The following is a 27,583-nucleotide window of genomic DNA, read 5'->3' on the forward strand; positions in this document are numbered from 1 at the left end:
ACTCTGAGTGAAGCACACTAGGAAATATCTAAATGGTAACACAGTAAGCACATGAATGGCAGAGTGTTAAGTATAAATAGACTATGCCCCAAAAGTCTGAGTGCTTTCATTTTATTTTAGTGCAGAATTGTAACTTCAGATGCATAAACTGTTTCTCCTTCTGTTGGGGCAGTCGCTCATGTCTGAGTTACCAGGGCAGAACGAATTAGCGCATGTGTGCATGCACGCATGTCACAGCTAGAAAGAAAAGGGCAGCAGTATGCTTGGGGCACTGGTAGAGAGAAGTGTATTATGTTGGGAGTAAAAAATCAGTTTTCTTGAACTCATTATCTCAGTTCTCATTCCCCTGAGAAGGGCCATGGCTTTATCGTGGTTTGTAGTAAAATGTTTTCACAAAAAATATCTTTCTGATATAATTACATGAAAACAGCTTGGACACAAATATTTCAATAAGGAACAAAATCTGGCTGAACAGCTATAAACAAAAAGTAACCAGAAATTATTCAGGAGCAAATCTGTTTCCTACCATCCAGATTCAGAGTTCCTTTAATGTTTAAATGAAGAGAGCATGGGCTTCCTTGGACACATTTCATCACTGTTGAGATCTTCATGCTTTTCAGTACCATAGAAGATAGAGATTTAGGAGCATCATGGCAGAAGCTGTTAAAAATGCCACCTGCAAATGCAAATACACAGACAGAGAAATCTCACTGTACACAGGATATTTGGGGGCAACAAAGCACCAAAGGTGAAGGTCCAGCTCTACTGAAATCAGTAGGAAAAGTCACCACTGACTTGAGCAAAGCCAGTACTTTACCTACTTACATGGCCAACATTGCTAGTGAGCAATGCAGGAGGGTTGGAAAGAACTGCATTACAGATAGGGTTTGATAATAAATTTCCTGGCTTAGGGAAGTGTTAACCCACAAGAGGAAGGAATCACACTTCTAACAGTTAAGGCTAGCAGAGCACAACTGGACTAATAGTGTTTTTAAATAATCAGATCTCCTAGGTTGTGGCTAGACTAATAGTTTATTTAAACTTTTTTTCAAAACTATTACCTGTATATTGTGAACACTCTCATAGGTGGTATTTTAATTTTAGGATTGACTGATGGTCTCAACTGCGGTTAAAATTTCACTTTCACACAAGAGGGCACCATTGCATTCCAAGTCATGGAAAAATCCCTCACACCTACAGGATTTCCTTCTGCTTTAAACCAGAACAGCAAGAGCAGAATAAATATTATTCAGGCCTTCTTCAAGGTATAAACAGTAGGCACAGAACACAGCTACTATGTCTCATCTTATTTTCCCATGGAAATTTAGTCATCCCGAAGCCTTAGGACATCGGTTTGCATAGCTGCCTTCTGTAGGCTAATGTAAAAGAAAAAACAGTCTTAAGGCCCCAAATCTCATCAGTTAGCCATATTTCATCTCTTTCGACTTCTCAGACTGCCCTGCACAGAAATCAGTTATTTATTTATGAATTTATATTGGTACAGTGGCTTTAATCCCCAATGCATTCCTTGGGCTTCTCTACCTCACATATATTGTTTGCAGTCCCAAAAATCAAGAGTTCAAGAAACTATCAGAATGAATAGCCAGGGAATTGTGTTTTGTCCCTTGGCTTTGTGGTATACAATTGCAACACACCTCATTTTAGCTGTAACTACATCATAGCAATTTCTTTGAAATATTTCTTACTCGTCTCACTTCGGTACATAGCATGAAAGTTAAAAGATACCCAAGAAAAACAAAGTAATTTACTGCACATTCTCCTCCCACTGGGGAGAGGCTGGAAGAACAAAAAACATTTGACTTTTTAGTCATACTGCTTAACATGTGTGTAGAAGGAGTTCAATTACTATAGCAAAGAGCGTAGTATGAAACAGCAGTGCCACAATACTGTGCTTGCCATAAAATACAGGATAACACTCTTAAATCATCAGAAAAGGGTGCATCCAAGAATTGTTGTCAAGCATGGATGCCCATTGACTCACATGGAAGACACATCCACAGTTCTCACAGAGGAAAGGTAGGATGTGGAGGAGGAAGAAGGGCAAAACTTATCCTTCCTTACCCCTCCAAACCCTCCAATGAAGGAAAGTGCTCTAAATTTAAAGACTGAAAGTGTATTAACCTGTGTAGGACCTCCTTCTATATTATGAGATCCTCACTTTCACAGTGTCTGGTTGCAACTGAAGCTCATTGTCAAGGGCTGAATACTGATACATGAAGGATGTGAAAGAAGGCTGACATAAATGTGGTACCTTGGCTTGAATCTGTCAGGCCTTAAGGTGCCCTCACACTTGGGATTAGGATAAATAAGTCCTGTGTGATACATATCAAAAGTCAGAAAAGACAAACTCTTTGCACCTGAATCTCCACTCCATTATCCTGGTTTTGTGCCATTAAGCATCTTTTAGAGGTGACAGGATATGCTGTTATGAACCAAGTGGAAAAGAATGGAAAAACAAGGACACTTTACCTCAACTGACAGTAGAGTCAGCTCTCAATTATCCAAGGTAATATTGGCAATGAGAGAAGACAATTTGTGCAAACCAAAGAAAAAACACAGATCATTCAAAATACACAAATTAGGCTTTAAGAGCAGTGGAGTACATTGACTTTTGAAGAATTTGTAAACAAGATTTCACAGAGATGAGGAAGCCTTAAGAAGTACAGTGTACAGCAGCCAGATGTGAACACTATATTCCATGTTCCAGGAATGGGTGGTGTAATAACCCTGAAGGTATCTCAGGATAGAGAGCTACTGTACAACACCCAATCAATCTACCCACAGTTAATTGGGAGGTTACTATATTGCAGAACCACCTGATAATTATTACTAATAACATGATATATGATGATTAGTTTTAGCTCTGTCTCTTTGCTCAAAATGATATTTTCTTGACTGCATCACATGACATGCAGTTGTGGATACCAAATGGTATCAAGGAGCAACAGTTTCTGCTTAATTTCTTGGCTGTTGGTGTAAATTTCTTGATCCAGACCTATAATCTTTCACATTCCCATGTCTGTGTAGAAATGATTTAAGAGAAGAGCAATGTATATATGTATACATTGTCAAAGCTGACAGTTCTTTACAAAGTATTCTGTTTCGGTCAATTTGACCCTACTTATTTTTAGGAGTGACTGTCATGACTTAATTGAATTCAGTTCTTAGTTATTACTGCCTGAAGTATGGTATTATCAGATGTCACAGGCTTGGAACTATCTCAGCAGAATCCTAAAACATACCTAGGTGCATTACTGACACTGGATCAGTATCAGGCAGATGCACAAACACAGTTTTAGGGAGTGCTGTCTGTCCTTAAGCAGGGACACTGCGCTCCTTGATCACAGTTGCTACCTTCAAACTGAGAACAAATAAGTAATACACTGGATAAAATAAAATTACTCTTCCACTTTGGATTTTTTTCTATTAATTTTATGATACATTTTGAGAATTGAAAAAGATGCTGCAAAACTCATTAATAATAATTTAAATGGATCATATAATGCATGAGGATATTAGTTTTGGATGACAATAAATATATGATACAGGGAAAAGCTGACAGAAAATAATTTTCATTCTATAAATCATCACAGTATAAAACTCATTTCTGACTAATTCTTCAGTAAACTTTTACCTTATCATCTTTTAATCCCCCCTAGATAGTTTCCTCTGGAACACACACCTCTTTCTTTTTCTCATGATTAGTTTGATCTACACCCCAGAAGACATAAAGATACATCTTGCTACACAAACCATCTGCTGAGTAAATCTTGCCTAAATTTTGTGTTTATGAATTATAACTGTAATTAGCCCCACATGAGAGAGGGATTGTTGCTGTAATAAAAGATTCCTTAATTATGGACACATATATGCCCAGGCATAAAGAACCCAAGGCTTATTATTCAGCGTGTAGACACTTTCCTTGTACTTTTGCCATCAGATCAACCACAGCAGATTATTTTTTTATCTGATGATGCAGCAATCAACCCAGAACTGTCACGACAGCAAAACACACCTTATGTACACTGGGATAATAGAAGCCAGAGCTGAGCAATGAATACGCAATAGAAATGATTAGATGGATAATTTGAAGCCTCAAGCAAGAAGATGAAATTGGAGAACAGCAAAAAAAATTGCAGAGAAAATCCATTAATAACAGGTCCAGGCCAACACCCAATAGAAAATCATAACCATTTTTTTGTCCGATATTTCTTCCCTACAAGAATTGTAAGAATCTGAAATACTTAGGATACTGACAGTGCTAAATTTGTAAGCATATCTAAAGCACACTAAAATTGCTTCACTGGAACATCTTTCCATGAGTATAAATTACAGTAACATTTCAAACCTATTTGCATATGATTTACCACAGTATCTGCTGCATCTGTGCATTAGGGTGATTCAACAAAATTCATAAACAAACTAGATATGCTCTGCTAAGATAACCACATGGTGCACTTCAGTTAATAAATACCAAAATTTGCTACTTAAAAGTACTTACATCAATTATGAAATTGGTTAAATTTCAGACTGGCAGCCTCTCTTTCACAATAGATTTCAATGCACAGTAAATTAGAAGGGTTTCACAGTTGTACATTCAGAAAATATTTCAAACTTCCAAGTATATTGGACAACATGGTGATATACTATGCCAAATACATTTTCTGATAATGTAAGGTTTCTTACATTATATATCTGGAGATATATATATATCCCCGGATATATATATCTGGATATATATATATGGATATATTACAGTGTATTACGTACTAATAGTCTAGAAGAGCAAGAGGGAGAAGGCAGAGTCAAAGTTATGTTGCCAAATACTACAGAGCTGATAGCTGCAATTCTAGAAAATAAAGTCATCTTTTTGTTGCAGCTAAAAGCAATGACTACTGCAAAGGTGCTCTATTATACAGTTAAAGTCTTTTAAGGTAATTTTATCTCAAATAATAAGTAACAAAAAGAATTACTATAGAAAAGGAAGTATGGAAATGAGTATACACCCACTGTTGCACAAGTGAATTAGGATGAAGATTAAAAAAATGTTTTTTCATCACCCCTATAAGGCTGAGTCATCCTACACGTTACTTGTATTAAAGATAGGCAGTAAGTCATTTTCAGGCAGCACTGAAAACCTACAACCAGCTCTGCTTCGTGTACATCATCTTGAAAGATAAGGATCTTTAGTTTACAGACTCTTCAGGGCCCAAAGTCTACATCCAGCTAAGAGCTAAACATCTAGTTTATGCTTATGTGCATCATCTAAGCACCTCTGGCAGTCAACAGAGAAGGAGAACCCCTCTCGCCTACCTCCCAGCACATAAATCACCTGGTCCTAAGATGAGTGGAATGAATCACCACTTTGTGGTACCTGTAGTGAGTCTCCACTATCTAGATCTGCATTTTTGCAATACCCAGCACAGATTTTAACTCATAACCAACAGTATTGCAGGTGTCCTTCCCTTTGAGACCAGGGTTGAAGGGTTTGGTTTCCTCAGCCTGTGCTGCCCGAGGGCATGAAGGCAGGCTTCAGTTAGGTAGAGCAAAGGTCAATGACCCTGTTTCTTCTTCTATCTTCCATGTAGTTTGTGTAACTAGCAGCTCAGCTGCCTAATCCTAAAAGGACTCATTCACAATCCTTGAACCAGCCACCAATGGTTCAGTCTGCTGGCCAGCAAAAGATTAGAGACCTTTTCAGGTGGGACTTTTAACTGCATCCCTTCCACAGCCGTGTTCTTTCTCTCCACCTCAACACATGTCCCACAAATGCCACGCTTTCAGAATAAGACTCATGACCGCTGATGTTCGGCTCACACCCCATGCCACAGCATCAGCATCTCTCGCGCTTGCGGCTCAGCATCGCAGCTTCTCCCTCTTTGTGGACTCTGCCATACGGATCCAGGAAAGGCACCGTGGAGACAAGCAGTGCTCAGAGCTGCACCTCCAGCTAGGACTTCTCCTCTCAGAGGGGACTGCCTGCAAGGCAGCTGCCTCGTACTTCCCTGTTAAGAGACTGTGTGAACTGGAGGAGTGATTGATGAAAGCTTGAGAGTTCAGGTAATTAAAGAACCTGTATTATTACTGTAGGCAAGAATATAAAGTAGAAGCAATAAAAACATGTGAAATGACTAAGCAAATACACCCAGTGACCATCTATGGTAATGAAAACTATAAAGCAACAACGCACAGTCATTATTAACCTATTATTTATCAGAGCTTACCAATTTCCAATGTTTTGTACAAGGAAACTGGTGGTAAATACCCTGTCATGACAGTGATCTGATGTCACCAGGAAAGTGGATTTATTATCTGCAATAAAATATCTTTGACTTTTAAAAACAAATGTAGTAAAAATGTGAATGATGTATACTCACCGGAAGGTTTGCTTTTACAATGAATCCCCTGCAAACAGAAACAAAAATATTATAAAATCTGAGGTAACAATAAAAATAAATATTGCTTAATCATTGGACACAAATATAAACATATCTTAAGCAAGTAAACATATTCACAGTCCACAACAGAAATAATTTTCAAGATAAAAAAAAGATTCTCAAAACAATGCAAATGCACATCACTACTGCATATGACAGCCTGATACGTACAGGAACACAAGATCAGCATTATCCTTATTTTCATGTATTTCCACTGAGGTGTAATTGTTATAACAAGTATAACAGTTCCATCAAATACAGACATCATTTTATCAGGTACTGCCATTCACAGTGACCAATAGCTTATTTATTGTTTTGTCAAACTTTACAACAAACTGCTTCATACCAGGGCAAAGAAACCAAATGATTTTGTAATGAAAGATATCTAGAACACTATTGAATATTATATGATTTTTAGAAGATCACACTAGGCCAATAGAAGGAAGTATTACAGAACTATCTGGCTCAAAATCCTGAAAATGAAATTACTCAGGCACAGTACTTACCATGTTCAAGTGGGAGAGTGTTTTTATAAGAGTAAAATGAACCTGACACTGAGATTTTAACAAGTTTCCAGCTATCTTTCAGACAGACTCCATCCATTTTCCCAGCAAACTCTTAACCACACACTAAAATTCTGTAGAGTTTGACTACTCTGCATGACATTGTAAAAAAAGGCTATTACTGAGCTAACGAATACTGTGTTCTGCTTTGTATCCAGCACATATGTTCCCCCCTGCTTTCCTTTAAAATCAGTGTCTCAATCACAGAGACACTTTTGTCACACCCACAAAAGGAGCAGGCACCGCCTTGTCTCCTCTGCTCTCAAATGGACTGGCAGCTCTCAGTCCTTTTAAAACATCTTAGGATCTTGTCAATAAGCAAAAGTCTCTCCATGGACATTTTGAAGTTCTCAAGTGGTGGAGAAACACAAAGACTGCAGCCTGGGTAAGCATTAGTACATCGTAAAATAACTATTGCTTGGTGTTCCATGAGGCTTTCGTCCACAGGTAATTCTGTCCTCCTCATAAACACAGCTGTAGAGCAAAATCCTATTATTGCTGCAGGTGAGAAATGGCAGCATGTTAGCTACCCTGTGGCAGCTGCCTAGAGTACCTGAGAAGTGTTTTCTGTCCTTCATCACTGCTTTTAAGTTTTTTGCTATATTAGCTTGCTTTTAAAGAAGGCCTTTAGAAAACCAGTGACCAATATTTAACCCGTATTAATTCTCATTCCTTGGTCCTTTTGGCACTTTTATTTTTAATCACTTCTAGAAGTAAGTTGTCATCTTTTTTGATTGGCAGTTTGTCACTATGACTCATAAAAGTGCAGGCACATAAAAGGTGGTATTTTAAACCACTTTTTATAATAAGACAGAGATCGTCATATTCTTTTGTGGAATCGCTGGAAAACAACGAACATGTTGTGAGCAATCCAGACCGAGTGGCCTCACTGTAACAACAGGCTGCAGCTGTGTTCAAGGACATATGCAAGGCCGAGATAGATTTAGAAACTACATTCATGGCCAAGAGATAAGGAAGTTGGACTGTTGAAAACAGGATGCCTACCTAGTAGGAGAGCAGCGCGTGGACACCACACCTGGACCAGTCATAGAGGGCAAAAGGACGCGTGGACAAGTAGCTTTAGCCTATTAGCAATAAGATAGCAACGTGTGTACTTTATGTTAGTGTATAAATTGCTGTGTATCCTTTAATAAAGTGGCATTAACTTGATCACATTGGTCGTATAAGTTGTGTCCAGGACTTCCGCGTCAGCATACTTTCATAGACAAGTTTATAAAAATTACTTGTGACATTGTAAAAGATATCACTTTGGCTGCTTCTACACAATACTACATTGACACTCAAAGAAGTAGGGCCTATTGCGATAGGACAACTCTATCAACTGTTGCAATAAGGACCCTCTTAAACTAAAAGGGTAGATTTAGATTGGACATAAGGACGACTTTTTTTACAATGAGGATGGTGAAACACTGGAACAGGTTGCCCAGAGAGGTGGTAGATGCCCCCTCCCTGGAAACATTCAAGGTCAGGTTGGACGGAGCTCTGAGCAACCTGATCTAGCTGAAGCTGTCTCTGCTTATTGCAGGGGGGTTGGACTAGATGACCTTTAAAGGTCCCTTCCAACCCAAACTATCCTATGATTCTATAAAGGAAATCAAACTTCTCTATATAACTTCTCTAAAACTGGGGTACTTCTATTTCACTGGTTTCATTAATTCCTCAAGACCCCCTGAAAGTCTGAAAAATGTAACTGATAAGACCTCATTTCCTCTGTAATGTGTTCATAGAAATAGTGGTCATTTATTAATTATTTCTGCTCCCCCCCAAAAAAAGCTTCATTGGTAGTTTGCTGATTCTCCCAATTCACATTAATCAGTAGAAAGAAGACCATAGCTTTCTGAATAATTCAGTGCAACACTAAACCAATGAAAGTGGAACATACCAGCTCATATAAAACTACTGGAATTTAACTGCTGTTTCAAAGCCCTAATTTTGAATTATTTCTGATCAAACCCAGCAGTATTATGCAGAAGGACAATCTGAATTCAGTTTCTTTACTTGAAGTTCTCCATGGCCTTAGGGAGTGGAATAGACGAATATACAAAATGACTGCAAAAATGAAGTGAGTAAGTTAGGGAGCTTTCTTGATGAGAAAATCTAACTGTTGGATCAACTAATTGCTGAGCCACTGCTTACTGGAAGAAATTAATCTCTCATGAGGTTGATAATTTAGCAAATTACTTCTGTATTTTTAACTTTTCATTTTGCAGCCAGACTATTGAAAATATTTTGGTTAGGTGGCTTGAGAAAGTTCCCAATTGCCAGTCAAAATTTATTAGAACATCCTCTTTAAACAAACTTCTGTAACTGTTCTTTCTGGTTACAATCATGGTGCAAAAATACATTAGGAAAAAATCAGGATCCCATTGAAGTAAACAACAAAAACATCACAAAACTCAGGATTCAGCCTTTTATATAAAGAAGGTCAGTGCTTTGGAACCCTCGCTATGACACCTGAAAAATGCAAATCATGTGTAAATAAATTATCTTAAGTTACAAACATGGAAAAAAAAAAACCACTCACTTCTGTGGGTCTGTGGAACAATGCAGAAATCCTCCTATACCTTCTGGTCTATCTTAATTAATTATCATTTTTCAGTATTGCTCAGATGAATACTACCACATGAGCACTTTCCAGTGCCATCTTGCATTTATTTTCCATGGGGAAAAAAAAAAACAGATCCATCGGTGATTTTTTGTTCTGGTAGGGAGATGTTTTGTCATTCTTGGGCACTTGGGTTTGTTCTGGGTGAGGAGTTGTTGGGAAGGTTTACATAAATAATCAAACATTTGCACAAACACTTGCCAGTTACAGTGAGCATTTGGTCACAGCTCAATTCCTTTTTTTTAATAAGGGTTTCTTCTTATTGTACAATACCAAGGGGGGGTGGGGGTAGTATTTTCTTTTATGATCATTTTGCAAAATAGTCAAAAGAGACCATTTGTCTCAAAGAAGAACTCAAATAAATTAACCAAGTTCCTCTCCCACTTTCTATATCTTTTGTTTTCAGGAATTTTCAGTCATGAATGCAATAGAAAAACATAACACACTAAAACCAGAATGGAAATTTTCTTCCCCTTTCACAAATGCCGTGGGTGTCTTTTATGCAAAAATAAGATCCTGAACATGATAATACATTTTACTCCTATACAGAGAGCATCTTTAATTCATATCTGCTTTGGCAAAGAGCCTAAGCAAAATATACTTACACAATGCACAAACAGTTAGGGATTTTCCTATTTCTTTAGGGTTTTCCCCATTTGTGGTATTACTCAACTGTAGCTAGGGGTTATCTGAACAGACACCACCAATGTGTAGCATTCTGAATAGAAGGTGTGGTGCCAACTTTTTAGCTAGCACAGCAACTTCTCCTCAATCTAAGTCAATTGTAATATCACACTGTTTTGTTTAAAGACTGTAGAGAAGAAAGTGAGATCAGTAGAGGAAGACTTGGATTTAGGGGCACAGAGAATATTTTCATGAATTAAATTGCCAAGAAAAAGAAACAAAGATTAGACCTGCTTCCCATTTTCTCTCATATCTCTAGGCACTGAATCAAACACAGAATAGCAGAAATTCTTCTCTGAATGTTCTGTCATGCAGGAAAGAGTCTGAGGCAAATTTGGTTTCACAGTCTACCTGTTAGCTCTGCTGTACCTCGTTCATAGAAGAGTTGGTGGCATGACTCCATAAGAAATAGTAATATGCCTGAAAATGCCTTAAAATGTTTCCTTTAATTGGACCAGGTTGTCAGACACTTAACATTCATTCATTAAGCTACCTACATTAGTCAGTGAATTTAGAGTGAACAGTTTTCGTCCCTTTTGAGAGATCCTCAGTGGCAAAGCTATTATCTACATTCCTACTTCAGTTTCAACTGTCAGAGGGCAGAGAGAAAGGAACATGACCATATTTTGATGTTTCCCTCTACTCCAGCAATTTCTGTTCTTTGACCACCATTAAAAATAAGCAAAGGACTGTATGTATTCTTACAACACAGGGAAAGCGTGGTCTTGCAATAACTGATGCTCAAATTGTAGCCAAAATGCTGATAAAGATGATGAATTTAATCATGTTCTTTTTGATTTCCAGTTGAGAGGGAATGCTCCGCACAAATCCATCTTATTCTGCACACAATTAGAAAGGACCCCCCAGATCACTGGGTCTAGTGCCCTGAAACCACAGGTACCACATCATCTAATCCCTTTCAAAAACTAGAGAAACTTCATTTTAAAATCAGTCAGGCTTCTGTGTGCATTGCTTCAATAGCCAAAGCTATTCCAGAAGCCCTGTTTTCTGCCAGCGCCAGCACCAAATCTTTTTATTTCTAACATAAACACAATAATGGCTAGCTTATATTGGCTTCTGATTGTGCCCATTATCTTTTCACTTAAATAGATGCTTTCCACCCTGGAATTTACTTTCCATTTATTCACCACCTGTAATATACCTTTTCTCAGTCTCAGCTTTTTCAAGACTACAAAAGCCAAGCTCTTTTATTCCTCTCTAATAAGACAGGCTTTCCTTCTTACCATCACTCTTCTCAGCAGCTATTTCTACTTTAATGCATCTGTCCAAATGGAGTGACCAGAACTGAAGACACACGGTTCTGAAGACAGTTTCCCTCTAGGGTTTATCTGGTGCCTTGTAAAGCGACAATATTCTTTGTCTGAATTGGGAGCACCACAACCATGTTATATCAGTAGTTATCCTCCAATACAGAGAGGGAGTTACTTACCCCTTTCCATGTAAGCAATCCAGCAGCAGCCTTCTTTTTTCCATCTGCTCACCCCATTCAATTTATGGAGGGAAGAGCCTACAGATGCTGGGCCATTAGAGACCCAAATGATTTCTCATGGCCTCTAGTGAAAAACCTGACAATGTTAACGTGATCTCAGTCACTTCCATAAAGAAAAAGGTCTCTGAGCAGTGGACAGCCACAGTCAAAGTGATATGGACCTATACAATTTAAGAACTTTGGATGGAAACAGAGAGGATACGGAGTTGTATCATAAGCTGCTCAGACTATCAACAAATGATTGCAATTTCTTTCATAGAGACATTCAGCCACAGAAACTACTTAAGGAGAACTTCACAAATGGAAACAACTGAGTATGCTTTAGCTTTTTCCAGAGCTATTTTCACAAGCGAAGGAGATAATGGCTTTGCGCTTTACATGTTCCTGATGCTGGTGAGGTTTGGAACCTCACAGGACTTCTCTCATTCTATTCTCATAAGGGTCACCACTGTATTTATCTTACCAGATGTAAGGAAACAGAATTCTTTCCACTAAGAGAAAGTACAGGGATAACATAATGATTCCTGTCCCACTAAAAAAAAGTCTTAACTATATCGTGGTCAAGTATGTATACGAAAAAGCTTGTTATTGGAGATGGGTGAAAGGGAAATTATAGGCCTACAGAACACACTTGGCAATTGAGTAAAATTGTCGTTATTTACTGAGAACCAGAGGAATTATGATTAATACACGTAATAAGAAAATTTAGAACTGTTAAAAATTCATAGTTAGTACTGCTGATACAGTGTCCCCAAAAGACCTTTTCTCAAAGGAAGCATCTGTATTTGTGTTGACGTCATGTAATTACTTTCATTGCCAAGGTAAAACTATCTTACTGATGATCCTTTTTAATTTTTGGCAACTCACAAGGTTGTTCTTCAACTTTTACTGACAATGTGGTGATCAGATACATGTGAACAGTGTGCAATGAGATCCGCTAAGCAACCATAGAAGGAAACATTTGGACTGTTATCCATGCAGAAAAGATAGGCACCTGAATTTATGGCAAAGCATTATTTTGGACTACTTTGAACTGCTTCTACAAGGGTGCCTGGATGTTGCTGGATTTTTTTACAGAATGTTAAAACCAAAACATCTGAGTCATTATCCACCTCCGAGTCTCTGTGTGTGTGCTCCAAGCTGAACAAAAACCATCCCATCACATTAGTGCAGTGCTGAACCTGAGGGGATAAGTACTACTAAGAAGTGGGATATTAAGCTCAGGCTCAGTACAGTGCTAACAAGGCCCACACACTTTTTGGATGAGAGTCCAACAGAGCAAGGTTAACATCTGCCTGTGTCAATGTTGTGTTGATATGCTCTCAACTAAACAGTGAACAGACAGTGAACAAATGGGGAAGAGATTAGTGGGTTTATTGAAGATTATTGGACAATCTTCAGTAAGACTGCAGAGTGGTCTAAAGCATAGCCTTTTAACAATTTTTGTTTCCTGCACCATTTGCCATTTCACATGTATATGCAAATGTATGGACCCTGTCCTCCACAAGCTGCTGTTTGTCACAGAGCCAACACTTCCATTACAGTCTAGCAGCACTTCAGTAATGCAGGAGCACATGATTAACAAAAGACCCTCAAGCCCCTTCGATTTTTTGTCCTTATGTTTACCTGCTACTCTTCAGGTATAAAAGATTTCTGTCCTCAAGTCAGTATGTATTTCCTCCTGCATTGTATTGATGCAGAGGAATCCTGTTCCCATATTTTAACTGAACTGTCCCATATTTTAGCTGGACTGTATGTGGCATATAACGTCTTCTGACCATTACTGTGGCTGCATGGCTGTATCCCTTTTATATAGCAGAACAAGTGAAAGAGTTGGTAGCACAGTAATTATATTTCTGGGAACTCTTTGCAGTGACATGCATTTATTCTATAAGCGAATGTCCAATCAAAACAATATTGCTTTGAGTTCTCACAGCTGGGAAGAATATTGCCCCGTTGTATTTTTTTAAGTGATTTGTATGTAAAAATAAGGATGTGATACAAAAAGGACCTACATAGAAACCACTTGCTTTTAAATTTATTGGACCAAAGGGAGCTACGAAAGTCTGAAATAAAAGCTGCCTGTTCTATTGTATGCTTCAACTCCAGGACTAGAAGCAGAATTTGCCTGAAGCAACAGTATGCTCTAGCTTCTTTTTTTTAGAAATTTAAAAAAAAAAATAATAAAACAAAAACATTGTCAATCATTTTGATGTCGTGTTTCCTAAAATATTAATACAAGTTGTTAACAAAACAGAATTGCATACAATAGACAAAGTAAAATTAAAATTCACTTTGAATGCCATGCCCTCGGCTGGTATAAATCAGCACCATCCCATACATAGAGTGTCAAAAATTTCAGACCACTCAGCTACTTGAAAGGACAACTAATCTACCAAATCAGCACTTCTAGTCTAACAATGAGACAGGGACATTCTAACACAGCATTAATGGTTATTTCAATGAATGACTGGAGATCTCATACAGAGGATGATAAAACAGAATCAAAGAAATTTAAGGTGGAAGGAGTCTCTGGAGGTCACCAAGTCCAGCCTCCTGCTAGAAGCAGTACTATTACCAAAACCAGATCAAGTCAGCCATTATTTTGGCCATTTCTTGAAAAACTGGAGGATGTAGATTCCACAAGCTCTCCAGACAACCATAGATATCCCCTGCTTTGAGGTTAGGATGGTATAATGATCGCTGTAGCACAGAAGAGGCTACGATAAAAACTTAAGATCCCTCAGCAGCACTGACAGCACTGAGACTTGCTGCATTAGAGGTGACTGGAACCAGTGGGCAGTAAGATTGCCACAGAAAAGGAAAAAGAAAAAAACAAGCAAGAATTGAAGTGAAGATCATGAGAAGAGACCCTCCAGGATAGAATTGCTCTTCCTGCTGCTGCTGCTGGAGGCAGTGGTTATTTCTTTGGAAACAGTTATTTTTCTTTTGGCCTCAAGATCTTTTTCTATTCCAGTTACATCCTAACGCTATTCCATATATCCTAACACTATTCCTCAGCAAAAGAGGGAATATATTGCATGCCTGGCTTTCCAGTGCTCTGGCATACACAATGAAGTCCTCAACATTTTGCTCTAGGCAACTACTTATTTTCCTTATGTTTAGAGTCAGTCCCAGGAGCAGAACAGTGTTCTGCTGTGCACTGTGACCTTTATAAATTATAAATGCCATCCTGCTCACATTCACAAATTGTGGAGGACTATGGTTGAGTGAAACTCTTTCCACTGATTTGAATGAACTTTGAATCAGATCCAAGTGGGGAAAAGCTTTTTGCCTACTGTGGTGGGTTGACCCTGGCTGGAAGCCAGGTGACCACAAAAGCTGCTCTATCACTCCCCTCAGCTGGACAGGGGAAAGAAAATACAATGAAAGGCTCATGGGTCGAGATAAGGACAGGGAGATCACTCACCAATTACTGTCATGGGCAAAACAGACTCAACTTGCAGAAATTAGCTTGATTTCTTACCAGTCAAATCAGAGTAGGATGATGAGAAATAAAAACTAAATCTTAAAACACCTTCTCTCCACCCCTCCCTTCTTCCCAGGCTTAACTTCACTCCTGATTTCTCTACCTCCTCCCCACCAGTGGCACAGGGGGACAGGGAATGGGGGTTGCAGTCAGTTCATCACACGTTGTCTCTGCAGCTCCTTCCTCCTTAGACTGACTTCTCACATTCTTCCCCTGCTCCATTGTGGGATCTCTCCCACAGGATAGTGTTCTCCACAAATTTCTCCAATGTGAGTCCTTCCCACAGGCTGCAGTTTTTCATGAACTGCTCCAGCGTGGGTCCCTTCCACGGGGTCACAAGTCCTGCCAGCAAACCTGCTCCACCATGGGCTCCTCTCTCCATGAGTCCACAGGTCCTGCCAGGAGCCTGCCCCAGCACAGGCTTCCCATGGGATCACAGCCTCCTCCGGGTGCATCCACCGTTAACCTCCATGGGTGCAGGGCACAGCTGCCTCACCATGGGCTGCACCACGGCACCTGGAGCACCTCCTCCCCTCCTTCTCTGACCTTGGTGTCTGCAGAGCTGTTTCTCTCACATATTCTCACTCCTCTCTCTGGTTGCAGTTGCTGTTGTGCAGCAACTTTTTCCCTTCTTAAATATGTTATCCCAGAGGAGCTACCACCATCGCCAAGGGGCTTGGCCTTGGCCACTAGTGGATCCGTCTTGGCACCCCTGTAGCTCCCCCGCTACCAAAATCTTGCCATGCAGACCCAATACACCTATACAAACTTCAGATTTGCCCATGATAAAAGGGTCACATAACTTCCAACTAAGGCAATTTCTGTGTGCTGATTTTGCATTACTACTGGTAGTGAAATGAAGCCAAAGTTTGCAGTCATTTGCAAAATAAGATTAAGTCAGCCAAATCTAAAAGAGGATTTAAGTACCTTAAACATGATTTAAGCAAACTAGTAATCTCAGCTGAACACCATGATCGATAATACCCTATTAATTGCCACCTAACACTAGAGGCACCCAAGATTATTAGGCACCTCCCTTTCTGATCTGAAAGCTACCTGGAGACATGTAGTTTGGTGTTTAGTTCATGACCAGAATGAAGCTGGAATGACACCTAGCTCATGCCAAAGCTCTTTGAGATAGCATTACACTCACCTGTGAGACACCACATCCCCCAGCATAGCAGGTGGCTGGAGGAGATTTAATAGTAACAGAGGACAAATTAACAAAGCTCTAGCCTAACTTCTCTCAAACTGGAAATATTAGAGGAGAAAATCAGACAGGGGCATGTTCCAGTTCTTATACTCTAGCTTTCAAGTCCTTACCTCAAGGGATAGCCAGGTTCAACATCATCCTTAACCTGAAGCGGTTCTAACCCTAAGTTCTCTGTTTGCCACACTGCCCAGTAAACTAGAGGGTTTCCCAAGCCTCCTGTCAAAGCAGTGATATTACATAGAGAGAGAATGAAAGAACGATGGTCTGAGAGAAGGACAGGCAAGATGCAGTGTAGTTTTTAAAGCTGAGTGCTTCCAACATTCAAATGGGAGATCTGTTCCCTTCTCAAAGCCCACTTAAATTTTATTTTAAGCAGTCATCAGAAAAAAAACAGAAACTGAAACTTTGGAAGAGTGGCTCTCAGCAGCTACTCTGAAGAGAGACTGTCAAACTCTGGCTCATAACTCAGGTGTCTGGACTCTAGAGAGTGGAGTTCAGAGTAACCTGGTGCTTTAATTTGTTCCCTTGCCTCACTTGAGGCAGTACCGTGCTGAGCAGGCACGTTTCTCATACTGCTCTGACAAGTCACTAATGCTTTCTCATGATCTCCATCTAATCTGTACTTAATAACCTGGAACCACAGGAAAGGAACATAGAATGGGTGAATGTTGCACAGATACTGTCCTGAAATGTTGGCTTAAAAACAAAAATGAATGTGCTAATCCTAACCCTGCCAGTGTGGATCACAAAGTCATACTAAAATGTAAAACAGAGCACACTTATTATAACAGTTTCAAGACTTTGTAGGCCATGTGTCAAGGCTCAGACACTCTTCAAAGCCATGCAGAGAAACACAGGAGCATGTTTCTGGTTTTTGTAACTCCCATAAAAATGGTGTTTCTCCCTCTTCTCCTTAAACAGAGAAAAACTTAAAACCTAAATAAACTTGGAACTACCCCCTATTATGGCTCTTCCTGCTGAAAAATATTTTTAAATGTTGATTTTGATTTTATTCTAGCCTTAGCTTGTTATGTGGTTGTGTAAGGATGTAAGGCTGTACAAATGATCCCTTGGACCATGCTAGAAGCAGTGGTAGTGTAGTCTTCGGTGACAATCCTGAGAAGTCAGTGCATTCCTTCCTGGTGTCACAGTATCAGTTAAGGAACTGTTTCCGTTAAAGACTTAATGATAAAGGTGCCTGACTAGCTCTAATTGTGCTTGCTTGAATGTACAGAAACACTCTAGCCACAGCAAAATGAGGAAAAATCTTCTTGTAGGTGAAAAACTTTTTTTGCAGCTGTATACTTGAAAATTTTTGAGAGGATTATTTCCTATTTGATTCCTTTCCTAACTATTATGGCATCTGAAAGTTTTAATCCTACATCAGAAATCTTATACCAGAATCCCTGCATACATGCCTTTCCTCTCCTATGAAGAGCAACAAAAGCCAAAAACACCTTTCCCTGAAAGAGCTAGCGGTGTGAATACATGAAAAATTAAAATATATTCAAAATTTGCCATGTAGAAAAGCCCTACTGAAAATATCTGTACTGTGCATTCCAACTGAAACATTTGCAGTTTGAGATAACTGATACAGAAACTAGTTATGAATAAATTTGGAAATGCTAAGGAAGAATAAATCATATAAAATACAGACTTAAAAATATTTACTCAAAAAGTCATTACACAGTCTATTTCACTTTTTACTGTTAACTCATAATTTTGTGGGGATTTGGGGGGAATGGAAAAAACCCACCAAACTATGGATAATCACGTAGTTTGGCTTTATCTTGTGTATCTTCCATATACTGTAGTTGCTAAAGTTAGCACAGTCCAATTAAAGGAGGCAGAGGTTCAAAAGAAGAGCTTCCAAGGAGGCAGGATTCTACCAGCTTTACAACAGCAGCATTGTTTCAGCTGACTCTCCTGATCATGCTCATGTCCCTAGAGGAAGCTGTAATTTCTGGGCATAGCCTCAGTGTAACAAACCCATCAGTGTTCAGTACCTTCATATGTTGCTTCACCCTATGTCTCATTTTTAATGATAGCACTTACTCACTGAAAACCACCTATGCCACACATTCACCTAAAAAGTGTATGTGGGTTTTTTTCCCCATAAGTGGAAGATAAAATAAGCTACAGAGGCAGACTGAATGGTAACACAGATGTGACCGTGCTCTAAAAATTATTCTATCATATACAAATATAATATATTGAAAATTAGGGGAAAAAATTAAAGAGCACATACTACTGACCAAAAGTAAGCATGATACTATAATGAGAATTGCAAAATTAAATTAAAAAAATAAACAAACCACAAAGGGGGAAAAATTATAATACAAACATCAACATTTGAAACGTAATGGAGAAAACTCTCATTGCAGTCATGGAAGGAAGAACAGCAGGTCAAGGAGATGAGGAAGTGGGAGAAAGATCAAGGAAGTTTGCATATGTAGGGATGAAAGGGAAAAACAAAACTGGAGACAGTGAAATGTATTAACTGCAATAAATTTTATTTCCTCAAGGTTTTTCCAAGAAAAGACAATGAATGCACAGCTAGTACTGTACAATGTTGTTTATATGACTCATACTTTCTGAAAATATGCAGGCAAGTAGAGGCAACTCCAAGACAATCAGTTTTCCAGAAATGATTGAAATTTGCCACACATATTCAAAGCAAATAAGTTGAAATATTTTCTTGTAAGAGAAAGAGCCACAGATCATTTACAAAGTAAAACTGAAACTCTCTTCATTTTTGCATAGACACTTCCTGAATGAGATTGTATGTCCCATACAGTTTTCATGGTGAGCCCCATATTTTGCTTGCTGAAAGGGCAGGATATGCAATACAGCAAGACAGATCTTTGGCTCTGTTGAGGAACTTGAAAGCCCATCTTTGGATCCCACAAAAGAGAAATTTATGAATGAAAGCAAAGATATGGGTTAGAAAAGAACTCAAGATGCCATCTACTCTACATTTCTGCCTTAGGAAGAATTACCTTTATCTGAGACATATCTGAGAGGTATTTGCTTAGCATGTGCAGAGATCTCTATAAGCTCCTCAGGCAATCTATTTCAGTGCTCAGCATCATTAGTTACTGTGACTTTCCAGCTTATTCATGACCTCAGAAAACTCTGGCCCAACGACTTCCTACAGTTGTGAAGGCAGGGTCAGGCCTGTAATGTGTCCATATCACATCCGAGCATACATGATTTTATCAGTTCCTAGCCAAGTAGTTCAGAGCTAGTCTGGAACTTCCTCAACAACACACTGCTGTTCAGGGCATATTTTCTGTTTTGTGTTTTTAAGATGGCAAATAATTTTCAAAAAATTTTCAAAAAACAGAAAATAAATGTTAACAAAATTAAAAAAAAAAATTTTTACAAGGAAAAATTTTTTCCTGAGAATATGAAAATACCTGTGCGAGAGTTGATATATAAAACCTAGAGATCCCTTGTGGGGATGATAGTAACGCAACACATAGAACTTCAAATGTGGATTCCTGGTTTGAACAGCCTGGTAGCCATAGCATGGTGCACAGGAGTTCATGCTCCCAGAAATCAAAAGATTTTCAGTCACAGATAAGAGGAAACTCCTTTCTTAGGTCCAAATTACCTACCTAGCTGGGAGTGAGGCCTAGTTTCTCAATGCTGAGCCAAGAAAACAGGACAGTGTCCAAATCTATCCTTAGAAAGAAGTCTTATAAAACCTCTTTTTGATCCTTCTCATTTTTGATCATCCCTGGTTCTCTCCCATGCACAGACATTCTGGCAAGAGAGGAAGAACAGGACAGTATAGACAAACATGACAAAGTAACAGGTACAGCATTACCAGCTCCAGCAAATGTAGAAATTAAGCTAATCCTAGACCTTATTGCAAGAATTCCAGATAGGTCACACCACATGGTCTCATTAAAGTTACTACCACTCCTAAAAAATTTGTCTTGCCTAGATTTGATCAAATTACAAGTAGCTTTTCAACTGCAAAGCAGTCAGTCAGACAGCAATACTCTGCAGCTGTGAAAAGCACCTGCTCCCAAATCTCAATATTCATCAGTGAGCTTTGGGTCCAAATGGAGACGAAGAATATCTTCACTCCCTAAGATCAGGGCTGAGAGACATTTGTGAGCTAAAATTAATTGCCAATAATAAAGGTCAGCTGCTCCCATCTCCTGCTGAGCTTTCTTATATATCCCCCTTTTTTTTTTTTTTTTTTTTTAAAATATCTACCTTCTGCTGCAGGTACTGATTGCACATACTTGTGTTGACATCTCATGGTGGTGAAGCTTCTAGAACTGCCTTATGTTTCAGTTGCAGGACACCTTGTCATGTCCAGTTCCAACATCTGTTAATTCTGTGCCCCCAACTTTCATGACTGCCTGTAGTGCCTCTGCTCTTGCTACTCCAGTGGCTTATCTCTTTCCAGACCTTGTAATCTTTTTCCAGAGTTTCTGAGGAAGGAAGAAGTGAGAAAGAAAAAAAACAAGAGCTACCATTGCATTTTTTGCAAGCTCTGAATTGCAGAGCTTTCTCCATCTCCACCTCTCCTGAAAGAAGTGGTGGTAGATGCTCTAATAATGAGGAACAGTGGAGAGTTTTGTAAGTCCCTGCTTGTACCTGTCACTGGGTGTTTTCTTCTCAGAGGGTGAGGAAATGGGATGGCACCCAATCAGTGGCATAAGACACAGCAGGAAACATGGAAGCTAAGTGTTTCATCTCATTGCCAAGCTATTTTTGACCCTAAGAGCAAATGTAAAACACAGTCCAAGAGATAAGTCACCTAAACTTGCTAAACTGCAGCTCTCCTGATTACCAGCAGAGAAGGCAAGCAGGGATATCTAAGCAAATGGGTTAATATCACTCTAATACAGTGACTCAACATGATTGAGCCCCTTAAGTATGACTGTTTTGACTAATAAGTACTTAACATTAATTATAGTATTCAAAGCACTTAATTAAGACACATAATTAAGACACATCACACAGGAAGGTCAGCACTATTTTTCACTTGTGAAAACTGGAGAAAGGAAATTACTTGGATAGGGCCACACAAGTGAGTCAATGACAGGCAGGGATGCAAAGCCCAGGCTGTCTATCTAGGGCATTCTCTCATGGATTGTAGTGCATCTCAGCAAATATTAGCAGAGGATATGTTTTATGTTTTTATGCATCTCCTCCAGTCATCAGGTATATTGATGCATACATAATATACCTAATATACTGTGGTGAATCATCTTCCTATGTTGGCACTTCACACTGTATCTCTCACTCTGAGGAAGCCAGGTCTCTGATCAGTCTCTTTAGACATTTTCCATGTCTAAAACTAATTTTTCAAACAGATTTTAGAGAACAAATTAATTATGTTACCTAGCTTATCATGTCCGTTTTTTAGAGGCTTGGGACCACTTCTAAAATACAAATTGCTTACCGTAATAATGAACAAAGAATGCCAATTTATGTCAGCTGAGTTAGTGGCCTAATGGCTGTTTTATACCACTGGTTTTGCAGTGTGTAGTATTCAGCAAGAATGGACTGATCCATGGCATAAATATCCACAAAGAAACACCACGTACTTTGATTATTAATAGCATGAACAGACAGCAGCTATATCAATAATTTGCTGCCAATAACCTTTATAATTGCAGGGAAATCCCAGGTTCACTTTAGGGTTTCTTTCTTTATCCATGGACTTTGGAAACGTTACTACAATTAACAGCAGACAATACAAATACTATTTCATAGTTTTCTGGAGAGTTTTTTTTAAATGTAGTCCTCTTGATCTTTACCAGCTGTTGAGTCAAATTTGGCATAGGCCTGTTTCTTTGTATACAGCCTGCAAACAATGTGGATTGTAAAATGAGTAGGGCACAAACCCAATTTCATTTGCAGGCTGGGATTCCCCTATGCTTTTACAGGGAATCTTGGTTGATAACTGTGTTTACTATTGGGTGAGGCATGGAGACCAAGCCCATTGTATTTAACCTTTGAATACCAGAATATCACATGAGCTCTAAAGCCAGGCATTAAAGTAAGGAAGGAGAAATAAATCATTATACATAATAAAAGCTTGATTGTTCCTTTGCCATCTCTCAACCCACAATTGTATATTTTTATGCTGTTTAAATTTTCATGTAATGCTTTCATAAACATCCAATGTTCTTTTGTTTTTTCCTTTCCTGTACTGAACAGAAGTACAGTTTGTGGTATAGTAATGAAACCTGGATATTGCCTTATACAAGGCAATGCAAGGATGTCTTGCTGAATACTCATGGTAAACTAAGAATGATTCATAAAGTCATAATAAGATCCAAAATCTAAACAGTTCAGTGTGAAGGGCTTTTAAGTCACATACCTCAAGACAGTTATGTCACTATTTCCCTCTTAAGTACAACCAGTGCTTCACTCTGATAAGGAGTACCCAAGACGGTCAAAATTGCTTACAAATAGTCAAGGGACATAGTCACCTTAAAATCTAGTCTGCTGGTCAAACTCAACAATTTCTGTTATTAAACCTGCTCAAAACCTTCTGACAATACCCACAGTTTGAAAAATGCAGAAAAATGCAAATTAATTTATTTTCATTACCCTATTTCTTTATGAAGAACCACACAACCTCACGGTTGACTCTGCCAAAGGGGAATCCATTATAGAAACTTATGGGAAAACTTCATAAAGAAAAAAACAATCTTCTATAATACTCACTTGGAGCAATTGCAGCTACAGAAAACTTCTGATAGTTTTACAATTACAATATCTTATTATCACATTAAGCAAATTCCTAGGAAAAATGGCATTAATTCTCTACTTTGTGATCTGATGTGCTATAGCAGAAGGCAGCACACATATATTGCACATAGACAAAGACAAATTGTAACCCCTGGTTAGTGCCCCTATAAAGACCATTGAGCTATAAATTATGGAGAAGATAAACTGCACCCTTTTAAAGTAACTCAGGTAGGAATGGAATTGAGGCCACAAACTGTGGTCGGTTATGTAGGGAAATTGAAGTTACTTCCAAAGGAAAAGAAAGAAGGAGTTTTCTCTAACAAGCCAGTCATGAGACTCTAAAGTTCATGTAGCTAAAATGCTTTGCTCTAGATTGAAAATGTTAAGCTGGCAGTGATTTGTCCTGTTGAGATCATTATTGTTCCCAGTGAGAAAACATTTTTGACTTAAAAAGTCATTAATGCATTCAAGATTCTACTGAATACAACTAGCGGAAACGTTACATAGAGGACATGAATTGAATCCTGTCTTTAACATCACAAATGATTGATTGATTCCATTATTCTGGAAACAATGTATTTCCACTGTAAATTAAAAAAAAATACACCTTTCTCAGTTATCCAACCTACAGTATTGGAAAAGTTGTAAGACAAACTCTTGAAAGCAAAGGAAGGGATCCAGTTTACCAAACCTCAGGGCTGTCTATATCTTAGACATCTAGTGAATCAGTCTTCTTAACATAAATACCTAAGATATGATGGAGAAAGATGCCCTTTCAGGTCCTCAGAAGTAATCCTATCCCCTAGACTGATTCACTCCAAAAAAAGTTGCTACTGTTTTTTACATGTTGAGACTGATAGTCATACACTCTTTGGAGAGATAGCACAGTAAATCATTTCTATATTAAACTCTCATTGCAGCAGACCAAGGAGCACAAATCATTTAAAATACACGTGTGTTTGCATTCATAAACGTAAGTACATAAAATTCTTGAAAAGTGCTCAGGTATATCTATAGATTAATCTCTTATGACTATATTTTATTATTCTAAAAACACTAAGTGGATAGAGACTACAGAATTTGAATGTAGAAACATTAAACAACTTTAAATATAGAAGGGGTTTTTTCCCCTCAGTCTGGTATTTTATAAGCATCTTTATTCCTGATATTTTCTAGGATAGATGTATAAAATATAGAATAAATTCCTGAGACATGTACTAACGTAATATCTGGGTAGTACTACCACATTTAGACATTCTTTGGTACGTCTCATTGCCTGACCTAAACACTGACATCTTCAAGCAGAAGTCTGTACAGACAGCCAAATTCTTTCATGCCATCAATTCCACTTCTCTGTAGCAAGTACAGAGTTAACATCATCTGCTAAGACTGATAGTCAGATTCCCTATTGTTTTATCCTTTTTAAATTTATCTTTCAATTTACTCTATTCTTATAGTTTCAGAATGCCAACAGAAGCAGACTATCTCCATACTGCCCCTCTGTGGGGATAGTTGGAAACATACAAAATTCAAAGTTATTAAAGAGATGGTATGGCTCACACTCCACTTTTATGCACATACATAAGTAATTAACATTAACATTCATCACAGAAAATTAAAAACAGGTTTTACTCTTTCTCAAGCTTAATTCATTTACTCACAGGAAAGTCAGTGTTCCATATATTCCTTACACAATTAGCAATTTCTGAAACTTCATGTTCCTCCCTCCCTCATCTCTTTGGCACCACTGCTGTTACAAAAACTGACTCTCCAAAGTAATGAATATGAACTATATCATTTTTTTCAAATACAGAAAACAGATTTTACAAGGTACTAACACCACCAGTTGGAAATACTGTAAAATACATTTTCTTACTCCTAACAGTCATCTTTGCCACTTCAGATACTTAATTCAGAATGAGAGGAATATGAAGTGAATGTTCATTCAGGACAACTGAAATATTTTTCCATTTTGCTTTCTTGCTTTTCTTACAATTATTTTGACAGCATACAACTACTATATTAATAGATAGCAAATAGGAATAAGAGATTACCTGAGAACATGAAAGTCCACATTCTTCAATCCTAGGAATAATCTGACAATCCAAAGTCCAAAAAAGAATTACTAGAAGAATCTGAACATGAATACTTATCATCCTAAGTTGAAAAAAAAAAAAAAAAAAAAAAGAAAAGGCAAAACCTCAGAAGAAACCTTCTACTCTGACAATTCTCCCTCTCATGCCAAACTTTAATATGATTTTTAGTCCCTCCCACAGCACCTCTCAGCTCCTCCCTCTAAAACTTTCCAAAGACAGAAAATTGCTAGTTGTGGGAAATATAAAGCCTGTTCAACTCATTTCTTATGTTCCATAGTGAAAAATCGGAAATGTGAATTTCTGACAATCACACTAAAAGCCTTTTCCTTCTGGATTTCATCATGTCAGCTTTAGATCAGTTTTTGCAAATTTCTTTTCTGTAAATTCTATGTAAATGAGAACTTTGTTTCTAGAGTGATGTATCAGCAGGTTAACTGGAATCCAAATGCATTCTTATGTCTACTTATTTTCCTGGGTTTCTAATGCATTGAATAAAAGAAAAACAGCTTTGCTGAGGTGGGTAGTCTTGAAAGATTGGTTTCTTGTTTTTCACCAGCAGGTAAAACAGATTCTTTTACCCTAGAAATGTGTGCCTTGAACTTATTTCACTTATTATTTAACTGTATCAACAGAAGCCTCTTGTTCTGTAGCCTATCTCCAGTTTTTGGATTTTCAACACACTCCAGAAATATGCATGCTTTGCCAAAGAAGCTCTGAAAGCAGGATAGGAGTGAGTCACAACACCTCAATACCTGTTAGCACAACAAAATGCTCAGGAATGCCTTTCTGGGTGCTACCTTGCATAGTCTCAATTGTCATCACAAGGAATAAGTATTCCAAAAAACACACACTCTTGTTCATGTGGAGGCTATACATGGTGTGCTATGCCCATAGGTGGAATAAGGAGTTATTCCTCCACAGAGAGGGCATGCTCACAACTAAGAGAAGTATCTTTCAGTAGAACACTGCCAGACCCCAAGTCTGCAGTGCTCTTGCAAAACTTTTTACATCAGTTAAATTAGGAAGTTCACACTTAACACCATCTGGTAGAATCTGACTTTACCAATTATTTTTTTAATAAACAGGTAAAAGACAATGTCTAGTCTGCCATTGTATCTACTATACTTGTATTTTAGATACTTTCATGTGAGTCCAGTTGGTCAATTTTCCAATAAGACTTTGGTTTTGGAAGATAAAAAGCAGTATCAATCACAGTACTAAACAAATTGTTAATGAATTATTTTGGTTAAAAGTAACAATGAAATTTTGTCATCCATACATAAAAATACACCAGATCAAAGATCCACCCAGTCCACTCTCCTGTGACTAACAGGATCAGTAGCAGATGCTTAGGAAAAATAATAAAGATGTTAAATATGTTACTTATTTTAAGATATGTGGCATTTATATTTTAACCTACATAGGGAATTATTTTAACCTATATTCTGCCAAGCTCCAATGACCTGGATCTTATGGATTTCCTGAACTGAAAGCCATGTGCACATCACTGGTTTTAATAGCTGTTTCTGGACCGTTCTTACATGAATTTGTACAACAGCTCTTTGCATCTATTTATCTTTTTGGTTTTCAATACTTCTTGTGGCAATGAGTTACACAATTAAACTACTTTTATTTGCTTTGTTTTGATTTTAAAACTGCTTCCAAATAGTTCAGTTGGGTTCCCCCCTTGTTCTTGCTTTAGAAAAAATAGAGAATATCCATTCCCATCTCACCTTTGCCAAAATAGTCACAATTTTATTGATTTCTAGCATGTCTCCCCTATTTTTTCTAAGATTAAGAATATACCTCTTCATTTTTGCTGTACTGTTTTGTAAGATAGGGGATCCCACACACACAACATTCAGGACTGAGCAGATCAAGGATCTTTTACACAATAGCACAGTGATGTTGACTGAATCATCAGAAGCATGATTTCCCTCTACCAAAAAGCCATTTTGACTCTCCTTAGTGTATCATTTACCTGTATGTCTATTGCAAGCATGCCAGTTCAGCACACACCACACTAGTTTTGCAGCTTCAATTTCAATTGCAATTTATGGCACCCTGTAGAACACCATTTGATTACTGTTTCAGATAGTCTCATTGTTTTGGATTATTTGTTTTAAACTTAGATCTGAGACAATTCCTCCAACTCACCCTTCAGTACGTTCCCCTATAATGAATTCCACTGCAAGCAAGCAAGGACTTCCTTTTTTT

The 27,583-nt window shown here is 38.1% G+C and overlaps 1 protein-coding gene across 2 annotated transcripts in view; it reads right to left on the bottom strand.

Moving 5' to 3' along the window:
* IL17REL (interleukin 17 receptor E like) overlaps positions 1-25,663 on the bottom strand; it is a 48,484-nt gene extending 22,821 nt beyond the window's left edge. For both annotated transcript variants that reach the window (XM_074869329.1, XM_074869327.1), the window contains exons 1-3: positions 25,325-25,663; positions 6,399-6,426; positions 527-676 (exon numbers count right to left, since the gene is read on the bottom strand). In XM_074869329.1, coding sequence (XP_074725430.1) covers positions 527-676; positions 6,399-6,426; positions 25,325-25,426 — 280 coding nt within the window. In that variant the 5' untranslated portion in view covers positions 25,427-25,663. The remainder of the gene's footprint in view (positions 1-526; positions 677-6,398; positions 6,427-25,324) is intronic.
* Between the last annotated feature and the right edge of the window lie 1,920 nt (positions 25,664-27,583).

This window comes from Strix uralensis, chromosome 5 (genome assembly GCF_047716275.1).
Source record: "Strix uralensis isolate ZFMK-TIS-50842 chromosome 5, bStrUra1, whole genome shotgun sequence".
NCBI classification, from domain to species: domain Eukaryota; kingdom Metazoa; phylum Chordata; class Aves; order Strigiformes; family Strigidae; genus Strix; species Strix uralensis.